Source organism: Canis lupus, chromosome 18 (genome assembly GCF_011100685.1).
Source record: "Canis lupus familiaris isolate Mischka breed German Shepherd chromosome 18, alternate assembly UU_Cfam_GSD_1.0, whole genome shotgun sequence".
In the NCBI taxonomy this organism is placed as follows: Eukaryota; Metazoa; Chordata; class Mammalia; order Carnivora; family Canidae; genus Canis; species Canis lupus.
Genome location: NC_049239.1, coordinates 39,089,320 through 39,101,912, shown reverse-complemented (window position 1 = coordinate 39,101,912; position 12,593 = coordinate 39,089,320). Strand labels below are relative to the sequence as shown.

The 12,593-nt window shown below is 56.8% G+C and overlaps 1 protein-coding gene across 1 annotated transcript; it reads left to right on the top strand.

The window, feature by feature from the left end:
- The first annotated feature begins 725 nt into the window (after window positions 1–725).
- SMTNL1 (smoothelin like 1) lies at window positions 726–12,502 on the top strand. The gene is made up of 8 exons (XM_038563234.1): window positions 726–884; window positions 4,545–5,239; window positions 5,491–5,623; window positions 5,743–5,794; window positions 7,158–7,316; window positions 7,518–7,632; window positions 7,788–7,939; window positions 11,984–12,502. Exons 2-8 carry the CDS (start codon window positions 4,547–4,549, stop codon window positions 12,126–12,128), a joined length of 1,449 nt encoding a protein of 482 aa, XP_038419162.1. The 5' UTR covers window positions 726–884; window positions 4,545–4,546; the 3' UTR covers window positions 12,129–12,502.
- Window positions 12,503–12,593: the final 91 nt, after the last annotated feature.

The window sequence follows — 12,593 nt, the reverse complement described above, 5'->3', positions numbered from 1 at the left end:
TTTTTCTGGACAAAATCTCAATTCAGGGGCACCTGGCTGACTCAGCCCGTAGAGAGCATACAACTCTTGACCTCAGGGTTGTGAGTTCAAACCCCATGGTGGACATAACATAAAGATTACTTAAAAATAAAATCTTAAAAAAAAAAATCTCAATTCAGTACAACAATTTGTTCAGAGCCTCCTAGGTACCAGTCACTTCAGCTGCCCTTGTATTTTCTGAATGCTAAGCCCAGCGTTCCATCCGAGAGCCAGAGCCTCCTCACCTGTTCACGCCTCCCCTCCACATCTCTCTGCACTGTGTGAGCCCCCAGACATCCCCCTGTTGGCAGCTGTCCTGTTCACCCCCTCTGCAGCCCACCCTTCAGCAGCTGCTTCTGTCCTTGGAAGAGTAAAGGACTATTTAAAGGAACATGGGGTGAGGGGGGCAAAGGGAGCAGAAGAGGCCTAGCCTGGGCTCCGGCTGGGCAGGCGAGGCCAGAGAGCTGGTGACCATCTCCCACATGGGCCTGCAGGTGGTTTTCAGGGTCCCCAGGGCCAGGCGGGTACATTGGGAAGAAAGATGGCCACAGGATGGATACCGCTGGGGTCAGGGCAGGAAAGACGCGCTGTGATTGAAAGGTGCCACCTGTCAGATCTTCACGGGAAATCTGAGCCTCCTAGGCCAAGGGGAAGTGTTGTACCAACAGGGCGGTAAACAATGCTCTTCTTCGGCTGAAGGCTCTTGAAGTGGGGGTGGGGTGGAGTGGAAGGGGGGAGGGAGGTGGAGGCGGGCAGACGGAAGAGCTGGGGGCTAGAGGCCGCTGGCTGGGGCTAAAGGCAGCCCAGGAGTGAGGCCGGTCAGCAGGAAGGAGACAGCTCTGAGACCCCAGGCCGAGGCCCCGCAGGTAGGAGAAGCCCCGGGGCGCCTTTGTAAGTGGCCCCTCCCGCTGCCCATCCCTCTCCTGCCTTCCAAGGGCCAGAACCTCCATGTGGAGGCCCAGCATTGGGGAGACCGAGGCCCTCTGCTAATCCTCTCCACCTCTATGTCAGCTCTCTTTGGATACCAGAAGTCAGGGACCCAGCCCCAGGGTGCTGGGCAACTTGAGATCACCCACAGAGTAGCCTGCAGGTGGCCATCCACAGGGAGGACCTGGCAGGGGCAGAGAGGGCCTGGGGACTTCTGTCCCCTTGGGGCAGGAGGCAGACTCTAAGCAGTTGAGAGCGGTGTCTCCAGGGGAGGGTCACTGGCTGGGATGAGGGATGGTGGCAGCGTCAGGAGCACAGAAGACAGACTGGGGGTGGGGGTGGGGGGATCTTAACAGAACCACCAAGCGTCCTCTACACTATTCAGGGCTTGGAACTCAAGCTCCTGGGTTCTTGTTCTCCCAGCCAGCCAAGAGACAGGGAGAGGGAAGGGGAGCTGTGTGCAGCGCTGCTTTGGACAGAATAGGGTGCCGTAGGCTTCCCCTTCTCGGGAAGGAAGGAGGAGTAGAGGTGGTAAGGGAGGGAGGGCCGGAGGACAGGGCTTCCCGTGCACGTGGAGAGACAGCTGCCCTCCTCAGCCACCCCCAGCTGCCCCTGGGCATCAGTGGGGTGCCCCTGGGCCTGGGCTAGAGCCTCTGAAGGGGACACTGGCCGAAGAGCTGGTGGGAGCAGCATAGCATCTCTGGCACAAATGCCAGCTTGGTTGTCAGGAGCCCCAGATTCTGGGTATGGGTGGGCCCTCGAACCTTCCTGTGACTTTACTTAGGGGACTTCAACTCCCCAAGACTCAAATTCCTAATCTGTAAAATGGGTGAGATGTGCAGGGCACTGCAGGGTAAGCTGGCAACTTGCCGTAGAATCGCTGGTGTTGGGGTAGGTGCTGGTCTCCTGGCTTCTCACACTCTGGGGTTCTTCACTCTTTATCTACTAGGACAAGCGTGGGGGGTGTGGAAAGCTGAGGTGATGAACACCCAGGATGGCCGAGGAGTGTGTGTGTGTGTGTGTGTGTGTGCCCACGTGCACCTGCCTTCCCTCCCTCCCCCCCACCCTCTGCAGTGTGCAGCATGTAGACAAAGGCAGGATGGCTACAGCGCTCTGCTAAGTCTTAGCCAAACACCACCGCACTTGGAGGCATAAAAGGAGCCTGTTGTCATCTTACTGGTGTTCAGTCCTCTTTGCCTTGTCTTACCAACCAAATGCCCTCACGACCCCGTCAGGGCCAACATTAACAGACAGAGGCCAACCTGCAACTTCCAAGCTGATTTGTGCTAAGGGCTCCATTCGGGGGCGCCCGGCTGGCTCCAGGTAGGGCATGCGACTCTTGATCTCAAGGATGTGCCCATGTTGGGCGTGGAGCCTACTTAAAAATAATAGCAATTATAAAATAGAGTCCCAATGCTCCATTCATGCCAGGTGCGCCTCAAAATACTTTCTGTGCATTGGCTTCCCTAATCATCCAAGGGGATTTTTATCTCCAGAAATCACAACCCAGAGAGGACAGGATAACTTGCTCAAGGTCAGCACCGTGGGAGCTGGGATCTCATGGTGGGAAGACTCCAGAACTGATGGTTCTCGCCACTGCTCCACATCACCTTCCAAACAAGAGCACAGGGCAGGGAGGGGTTGTGCGGATCACTCAGGCCAGCACTTGCCACACTTTCCTCTGAGAACCAGGGCATGGTTCCAGATGGCAGTCGAGGTGTCTCAGGAAAAGCAGAGCAAAAAGAAAATAAGGCAAGAAAAAGCAAATCCATGATCAAATAGTTTCGGGGAACAGTGAGTTAAACAAAGCTAAGCCAAGTGAAGGCTTCTTTTACTGTGGAGTATCTGAAACCCACTTACGTGCCAACAAAGTTGTGTGTCTCTCAAGGGGTGGAGAGTAGGCTGTTGCTGGAACAGCCTCAGCCAGAGAATACATCCCTCCCCTCACCCCAGCTCCTATTAATGTCTTGGGAGACCCTAGTTTTCTGCAGAAGAGTTTGGATAAACCTGATCTAGACCAGTCCTGTCATTGTCAGTGGAGCCTGAGGATTCGGGAAGCCACGGGTCTGCTCAGGCCTCAGAGTGAGTGGCTAGGAGTTGGGGGTCAAGCCAGCTCCCGCCTAATACACTGCTGGGGCTGCTGAACCGTGAAGGGGCTCTGGCAGGAGGGGTGCAGTTGGAGGACGTCTTCGCACATCCCAGCCTGCTTCCTCGGAAATCCTGGGAGCACTGACTCCAGGACTCCCCGGGCCCTGCCCTGAGGGGCATGCCACCAGCCCGCCCATCGTCCTGCCTCTGCCCCAATTGCTCAGGTGCCCCGGGTGCCACCACCCAGAGTGATGGCAGAGGGCAGGAGGTATTTTTAGCCAGTGACAGGAGTACCTACTACTCTTACTGCCTGAGTCATGCCCTGAACACTATTTGAGGATTGTTTTCTTTGTAAACAGATACCCAAGAAGGGCAGGGGGATGAGGGAGCTGGCCCCGTCCCCCCACCCACCTGTTTTTCTAGATCCTACAGTATATACAGTACTCGAATAGGAGAGCTCGTGTCAAGGTACATTAATCTCCCTCTCCCCGCCTCACCCTGGCAGTTAGAGGGTCAGATTTCTCTGGCAGAGGTTAACGAGAGTACGTTTCTATTCTTCCCCCGAATAAACTCTTCCAGGTCCAGGCCCACCTTTCCTGAGAACCACAGATGGAGCCGCGGCAGCTGGCGGGGCTGACAGAGGCCCAGAGAGCAGCTGGCCCAGGGGTTCCCAAATTGCAGGCATTTTTACACCACCCCCGGGATTGAGGCACATCTGTACCACCTGTGCTCCGCTTTGGTGAATGTCTTCCTTTGAGTTAACTTATTTTTAAACCCGATGAATACATTTTTAAAAGAAGGTTTATATCACCATTAGAAATGGAAAGTCAATTATCAGGGGCCAGAAATAGAAAGTAACTGTAAAAATAAATACAACGGAAACAAAGCAGTGCATTAGATTCTCTCTAGATACTCCCGCCTGCTTTGGGCTCCGGGCCTGAGGCTAGCTACCTCCATTAAGATTTTATTTAGTTATTCATGAGAGACACACAGAGAGAGGGAGAAGCAGGCTCCCTGCAGGGAGCCCGATGTGGGACTCGATCCCTGGACTGGGATCACGCCCTGAGCCGAAGGCAGACACTCAACCTCTGAGCCACCCAGGCACCCCTAGCTACCTCCATTAAAAGGGGAGAAGGGCAATTGTTTCCGGATGGCAGGATCACATTGTAACCATCTCATTGGCATAATCAGAAAGAGGCAAAATCATTGAAAAGGCATTATGTGATCTAATGTTCTTTAGAGCCCAAGCCACAGCCTGAACACCATCTAATGTCAAGTCAACTTGGCCCAACACCTCACCCTGGGGGAAGTAGCGCTGCACCCCTTCATTTTACTGCAGGGAAAGTGGATGCTCAGGTCACATGTCCAAACGGTGAGGGACCCAGGACTGAACAGCAGGACTCCAGCCCCCCTCATCCCCCCACCCTCTGGGGCCAGCACTCTGTGAGGGAGGAGTCTTCACTTGATGCAGGGAGGGGGCATGACCAGGTTTGCTTGTCCCCACTTTCCAGAGATGGAGCAGAAGGAAGGGAAGCCCACTGAGGATGGCACCACCGTCTCCCCAAACACAGAGGCCCCGGAAACACTGGGAGGTGGAGCCTCTGCAGAAGAGGCCAAAGGCTCAGTGGAGCCAACAGTCAAAGAGACACCTCCAGTTGGAGCAGGAAAGCAGGAAAGAGCAGCAGCTGAGGACGGCACATCACCTGAACTTCAGGGGGAAGCAAACGGGTTGGATGAGGTCAAGGTGGCAGCCAAAGTGGAGGCTGAACTGCACAAGGAAGATGGCGGGAAGGAAGAGAGCACAGTGGCTCCTCAGGAGATGACTGATGGGAAGGAAGAGACCCAGCCTGGCCCCAAGGAGGCTGAGGAAGCCCTGGGGACCACGCTGGCCTCTGGGAAGCAGCAAGCTGACGAGAAGGAGGCCAAGCCTGAATCTCAGGAGGAAGCCCGTGTGAATGATGAGGCCAAGGCTGAGCCCACGCAGGCTGCTGGGGAGCAGGAGGCCAAGACCGGAGCCAGGGAGGCTGACGGGAAGGAGGAGGCCACAACAGCCTCTCAGGAGAAGAGCGACAAGACCGAGGAGCCCACGGCTGAAGCCCAGGAGAAAGCTGGTGCCCCGGAGGCTGGGTCAGATGCACAGACCAAGGCTGCTGTGGAGGCAGAGGCCGAGGCTGAACCTCGGGAGGCTGATGCGATGGAGGAGGCAGTGAGTGAGGCAAAGGGGAGGAGGGAGGAGGCCCCCACAGCATTCTGGAGTCCCCGGTACCCCAGGAAGTAAGCCCCTCGCCCCCACTGTATTCCTCTGGGCAAGTCCAGTCTTCCCAATGACATCAAGAGCCGGGCTGGGGGTGCAGCCGTGTGAGCCCGGGCTGCTTTCCAGATCTCCCTGAGGTCCCCCCAAAGCCTTGGGCAGGTGTCTGTGGGACCATGAACCCACACAGATCATGTTCATTCCAGGAGCCAGGTGGCCCCAAGGAAGAGCAGGACCAGGGCGTGGAGAGAGAGTCGGAGGAGGGCGCAGGAGCGGTCCCCAGCTCCCCTGAGGAATGGCTCGAGAGCCCCACGGAGGAGGGCAGCGGCCTCAGCCCGGGTGAGTGAGTCCAGGGGCCGGTGGGGATGGGGTGCTGCAGGGGCTGCCCTGAGGGGGTGTGCAGGCAGCTCATCATGGTTGCTCCAGCCTCCCTCCATCCTTCCCGTTCCCTCCTCCAGACGGGGTGGGTCCAGATGCGGCAGCTTCCGGAGAGACCAGTCCTTCAGCCAGGTAATGTCAAATTCTGGGCCCTAGTCCCCACTGCCTTGCCCACATGCTCCCTTCAAAGTCCACCATTGCCTGGACCTGACCTTGAGACTTTCCAGGACTCCTGGCATTCAGCCTCCATCCCAGGGCAGAGCCCAGGAAACCCAAGGAGCCAGGAGGATGGGAGCAAAGGGAGCAGGAGGCATACCTGGCCCGCTCCCTCTCCACTGCTAACGCCTCCTCCTCAGCATCCTTGGCAGATCGTCACGGGGCACCTCATCTTGTGGCTTGGCCTGTTTCCGTGGTGCCATCACTACCCACAGAGCATGAGCAGAGACCCTGAGTTCAGACAATGACTCTGCCACTTAACACTGTGTGACCTTGGTCGTGTCACTATTCTCCTCTTCTGTAACTGTCCCTACCTCGTAGGATCATTGTGAGGCTTCCATGACATAAAATATGGAAGGTGCTTGGGTGCCCGGCTGGCTCAGTGGGTAGAGTGTGTGACTCTTGATCTCAGGGTCATGAGTTTGAGCCCCACGCTGGGCATAGAGATCAATTTTTAAAAATGGTATAAAGTGCTTAACACAGTGCGTGGTACCTGGTGGGTGCTGGGTAAAGTGAGAGACTTCTCTTGCCATTACATAACTTAACTCATTGGAAGAATCAACCTATTTTGACCTGAAATTCACCTCCGTGCCACTTGCTTTCTTTTTTAAGATTTTATTTATTTATTTATTTGAGGGAGAGAGTGCAGCAGCAGAGAGGAGAGGCCGAGGGAGAAGGAGTAGCAGGCTCCCCGTGGAGCAGGCTTGACCCCAGGACCCTGAGATCATGACCCCAGCCCAAGGCAGAGGCCTAACCGACTGAGCCACCCACATGCCCTCTGTGCCACTTTCTTAGGGAAAGATAACAGGTCAATGTTCACTGAGCACGTGGCCGGTTACATGGCAGACACAGTTGGGTGCTCTCCACGCCCCTTCCTTCTCAAGTCCTAGAGCCACCTTGTCAGGTAGCTGCTCTTGTCCTCAGTTCACAGATGAGGGGGCTGAGGCTCAGAGAAGTGTCATGACACAGCAAATAAGAGGCAAAGCCAGGATTCAAACTCGGGCCAGACCTCAGACTTGTCTTAGCTCTGCCCACACATCTCAGCAGACCACACGCTCCCCAAAGCTAGACTGAGCCCCTTCTTCTGCCTCCAGCTCCTCCCAGTGCTGGGCACAGAGGAAATGTGTGCCGGGAGTGGGGGCCACAACTTCGTATGCCTCTTTAGACCGCAGGGAGCTCCCACCCTAGCCAGCCCCCTGCCCCCTGCCCCTGCCCCCTCCCCGTGCCCTGTAGGGGCTGCTCCCAGCCCCTCTCACACTGCTCTGAACCTCCTCCATAGTGAGTCTTCACCTAGCGATGTGCCCCAGAGTCCCACAGAGCCCCCTGCCTCCCAGGAGAAGAAGAAAGAGAAGGCACCAGAGCGCAGGGTGTCAGCCCCTGCCCGGCCCCGGGGGCCCCGTGCACAGAACCGCAAAGCCATCGTGGACAAGTTTGGCGGGTAGGGTGCTGGCTGGGCTGGGCCTTCCCCAGGAACCGTGGGCTGGTTGGTGGGGTGGGGAGGCCTGAGGGCCCGAGGGCCTGGGAACAGCCCAGGCCAAGGTAGGGAAGACTGATGTCTGGGGCTGGGGATCCTCCTTGATGGGGCCCCCTGTGGCCTGTCACCTGTCTGGTCTGGCTGTGTTCATCCCTCCCCTTGCAGGGCAGCCTCAGGCCCCACGGCCCTGTTCCGAAACACTAAGGCAGCGGGAGCAGCCATTGGCGGTGTCAAGAACATGCTCTTGGAGTGGTGCCGGGCCATGACCAGAAACTACGAGGTAGGCATGGAGCAGGTGGCTGGAGTGGAGCAGGGGACTCTTCTCAGGGCGGCAGGGCCAGGGAGGGTCTGAGTGGCACAAAGCCCCAGAGCGATGCATCCAGGCCGTCCGGCCGGAGGCTCACCGAGGCCTGCCCTGGGCCCGCTCTCCTGCAGCACGTGGACATCCAGAACTTCTCCTCCAGCTGGAGCAGCGGCATGGCCTTCTGCGCCCTCATCCACAAGTTCTTCCCTGATGCCTTTGACTATGCTGCCCTGGAGCCCACGCAGCGCCGCCACAACTTCACCCTGGCCTTCTCCACAGCAGAGTAAGCCTCAGCCACAGACAGCAGCCTCAGGGGGGTGGAGCTCGGGGCTGCCAGGGCGCAGCTGGGCTCGTGGGGGGTGGCTAGTGGGGTGGTCAGACGGCCACACGTTCGGGAGTCCAGCAGACACTTTTGGATCGCCAGGATACGGCAGTGGGTGAACCCGGCAAAGTCTCATGTGTCTACAGGGCAAGGCGGGTCATAAACACACACCCCCGTGTGAAGTGTAATGGGGGGCTCGGGGAGGTGCCCTAAAGGAAATGCAGGCAGGGTAAGAAAGAGAGAAGAGGCAGGCCTGCCATTAAACAGGGTGGTGACCGGGATTTGGGGCCATTAAACAGGGTGGTGACCGGGATTTGGGCCCATGGGCAAATTGGGGATTTGACTCGGCCATTTCTTAGCTGTGTGATTTTGAACAGGCTCTGGGACCTCTCTGAGCCTTTGCATTCTGATCTTTAAAATGGGCATGACGTTTCCTCTTCCGCAGGTGAGAAGTAAGTAAATAATTAGGTGAAGTCACTATCATAGCAAAAGCTCCAGAAAGAGAATCTTAGTGGTTGTTCCTCTGTGATGATGGAGGGTAGCACTGTTTTTATGATCATTATTAACCCCCTTGGAATCTGGAAGGGGATTTATTGCTGAGGCTCACAGGGCTGGATGCCAGGGGTGGTGGTGGGATGGAGACAGGGGTGGCTGTAAAAGCAAGATGAGTGTGAGGAACAGCGCGGCCCAAGGAGGAACCTGAGAGGGAAAGACCTGGCAGGTGGGAGCAGGTGCTCCCACCACCAAAGCACCGGAGCCGGCCTCAGCGAGAGGCCTCTGTCTACTGATTGGGGAGGCCTGATTGCACCCTGATGGCCTTAGGGCTCCCAAGGAGCACATGCCAAGGAGCACCCCTTCTCTCCAGCCCAGGGAGAGGCTCCTGAGCCACCTGGTAGAAATGGACAATGCATAGGATGCTGCCAGTGGGGTCAACTCTGATGCCCCCAGGGGACAGATGAGTGCACCTCCAAAGGCCTGGAACGGGGAGTGAGTCACTGGGGACATCAGCAACACTTTGGGCTGGAACGCTGAGCCCTCCAGTCTAGCCCAGGCCTGGCCACCGACCTGCGAGGAAGCCTAGGGTAGCAACGTTCCCCTCTCTGGGCCTGCGCGTCCCCCATGGGCAAAACGAGAGGTGCAGAGCAGAGCCGTGCTTTGCGGTGGGTTCTTTTTCAGCAGATTCCTCAAGCGAACGATTAAGTGAATGCTCGATGTGTAAAACAGATTACAGGGGGGCCTTTTCATTTTTATTTTTTTAGAACTTTAACCAAATCACACTTTTCTTATGCAACATAGATATTGCTTCAAACATTAGCTCATTTGTAGAGCTTGACGTTCGTGGCTCTAACTCGTACGTGATGAAACTGGCACAGCGGGCGCAAAGCGTGTCCTAACCCAAATGGTAATTGTCCGCAGCCTGGATGACATTGGACGAAGTGACCCGTTAAGAGGAATCATTACAACCCACTGGCCTTTTGGTCATTTGAGCTGATCGCTCTTCTCCTCAGCCACCTGCTCATGGTTATGACCTAGAGGTTTTGCCAATAATTGTACCGCCTTTAAAATCCTGGCTTCAGACCGTGAGCTCTCTCCCTGTCCCCACCCCTCTCCTCTAACTCACTTAGGTCAGCACCCCCGCTCCAAGCGATTTTTTTTTACCCTGTGGGGTCTTCTAATCCATTAACCTCACAATTTTCCACTTTCTGTCGCTTCCTTGTCTTCACTCCCCAGCTTGGAGTTCATGGGCTATCAGTGTCACCCCTCAAAAGGGAACCATTCTAGGCTGGGGGTGGTTCCTGGAGCGCACCAGCTCAGCGCCCAACACCCTTCCCAACACGTTCCCTGAGGCACATGCACGGGGCCCTAGGGCACCACGGATGCAATTAGAAAACCACCAGGCTTGCTATTCCAGAAGATTCCTTCCAGTTTCACATTTTCCCACCACGGGATGAAGTGAATGCCCTGGGGTGGGCAGCCGAGGGGGTCAGGAGGGCCTTGTCCTGCTCTGGGTTCAGAAACACCTTTAACGATGATGACAAGCCCCACGAACCATGGGTCATTAGGTGCCGGGCCTCCTGCTAAGGGCTTTCCTCGGGGCATCTCATTCTGTCCTCTTGGCGGCTACGAGTAGTGAGGTCCCTCGACACCCCAGGCTCCCCCAGGAGGGTCCTGGCAGAGCCGTGGCACAGAAGTGGGACTCCCAGCGGGCGCTGAGCACTCTAAGTGAGCAGTGGGAACTGAGTGTCCCCGGCCTCCCACAGCTGCCCTGCCGTGGTCCCAAGCCAGGCCGAGCCTTGTGCAGGCAAAACGGATCATTGGGTGACAACAGGCTGCCAGGAGGCCTGGGGCGGCAGTGAAAGGGAAGGAGGCGGGTAGGGACGCAAGTGGTGCAGGATGGTGCAGGATGGAGGGGCTGACCTGCTGGATTTGTGTCTTGCCCCTCCTCCCTGGCTCTGGGACTCTTGGCAGCCACTTCCCTTCTCTTCGGGTTTTATGTGAAGATAACGTGTGCAAAGTAAGGAGGCCCCTGCCACGGCCATCACCCCCTCTGCCCCTGTTCTCGAGCCCACCTGATTCCCACGGAATCCTGGGAGGTGGGAGCACAGCACTCGCCCCTCGGTGGGCTCAGTCAGCCGTGCTGCCAGAGGAGCCCGGCCCTGCCCCTCGGGCCCGGGGTAGGGAAGCTGCTCCCGTGTAGGGCGACAGCACCCTGACCCCCAGCAGCAGAAATCAGCACACTGGCTGCGGCCAGCGCGTCCCGTCCTTGGGGATCCTCCAGCGTGTGCCGTCCCCCGGCTCTCAGGCCAGTCCAGCGCGGGTTTCAGCCCAGCTGTCTCTGCTCCGAGACAGGGTTTCCGCCAGAACCCTGGACCCTCCTACTGCCAGGCACCCGTTGAAGTTTGACAGGCTGGGAGGCCCTACTTTGGGGCAAGGACCCCAGAGGCAGGCCTGGGATTGAGTCCCAGCTGTGAGGACATCACCAAAGTGCTCTGAGTCTCCAGCTCCTCTTCCACTCGTTAGGACAGAGGATAGACGTAAACGAGACCACTCAAGGGCAAGAAGGTGATAAAGCACCTGGCATGTGGTGGCAAGGCCCGACAGTGGTTTGCTCGGGTTATGGGCCTCGGCAGAGCCAGGAGCAGCACGCGGCCCCGAAGAGCAGCTGGGAAGTTACCAAAACAGAACTGGCTGCTGAATTCCATGTTCCTCACACACACCAAGCAATCCTGCCTCAGGACCTTTGCACATGCTGTTTCTTCCATCTGGAATCCTCTTCCCCTAGACACGTACATGATTCACTCTTTCTAAGAGGTCTTCCTTGAGCTCTCTGCTAGAAAATGCCCCTTAACACAGGGACACCCTTTCTCCCTTCCATGCCTTACTTTTCTCCCTAGCACCTCTTGCCACCTGATATACCATCCATAGCACGTTTGATTACTGCCTATCTTCCACTATGAGAATGTCACTAATCTGAGAGTGGGGCACTTTTGGTTTTGTGTGGTGCTGAATCCCCTCAGAGAGTGACTGGCACATAGTAGGTCCTCGATAAAGAGGCAGAGACTGAATGAAGGATGGAGACCGTGCATCTGCTGACTTTGGAGATGGTGCAGCTGCAAGCTGCCCTCCAGCCAGGATTGGAGCTCCATCCTCTAACCACCCCCCGAGGGGGGTGGGCTGGCCTTCCGGAGGGCAGATGGGACGAGCACATGGGAGGGGTGGGTTGATCTAGACTTAGAAACCAGGGGTCCCCCTCCCACATGAGGACACACGGTGCACTCACAACTCGGGCTTTGGGGTCAGACCAAGCTGCTCTGGAGTTTGGACTGTCGGGGGCTCAGTTACCTCATCTGTACAGTGGGCCGGTTGACCTAGACGACCTCTCGGCTCTAACAAACACGATTCAGTGGGTTTCACCCTTGGGCCGTCCCCCCGCCCCCCTTCCCCTGGCTCCCACATCCTTCAGCTTTGGCTCTACTGCTCAGCCACCCCACCTCTGCCCCTCAGGAAACTGGCCGACTGCGCCCAGCTGCTGGAGGTGGACGACATGGTGCGGCTGGCAGTGCCCGACTCCAAGTGTGTCTACACCTACATTCAGGAGCTGTACCGCAGCCTTGTGCAGAAAGGACTGGTGAAGACCAAGAAGAAATGAAGAGCTGGCTGGCCCTGTGGGTGGAGGTGGGCAGGGTGTCCAGCTGAGCAGCCGTGGACAGGAGGCAGCGGAGCTGGGGCTGGAACAAGGGCAGGTGGCACCGGAGTCTTAAATGCATTAAAAGTACTTTTATGGGGTCACTTGGGGGACTCAGTGGTTGCGCACCTGCCTTTGGCTCAGGCTGTGATTCCATGTCACAATGGGATTGAGTCCCACGTTGGGCTCCCTGCAGGGAGCCTGCATCTCCCTCTGCCTATGTCTCTGCCTCTCTCTCTCTCTGTGTCTCTCATGAATAGATAAATAAAATCCTTAAAAATAAATAAATAAATAAATAAATAAATAAATAAATAAATAAATAAAGTACTTTTATAAAACCCTGTCTGGCCCCTCAGTGCACCTCCATCCTCCACCCAGGAACCTCACTCACTCTGGAATGATAAACCCCGGCCACTGGGGCTCCTCACC

Excerpts from the sequence above, each read along its gene's own strand:
- SMTNL1 (XM_038563234.1), top strand. The coding sequence starts at position 4,547 with ATGGAGCAGAAGGAAGGGAAGCCCACTGAGGATGGCACCACCGTCTCC. Across the intron at positions 5,624-5,742 it reads GGGCAGCGGCCTCAGCCCGG|ACGGGGTGGGTCCAGATGCG; the intron begins GTGAGTGAGTCC and ends TCCCTCCTCCAG. Across the intron at positions 7,940-11,983 it reads CTGGCCTTCTCCACAGCAGA|GAAACTGGCCGACTGCGCCC; the intron begins GTAAGCCTCAGC and ends TCTGCCCCTCAG.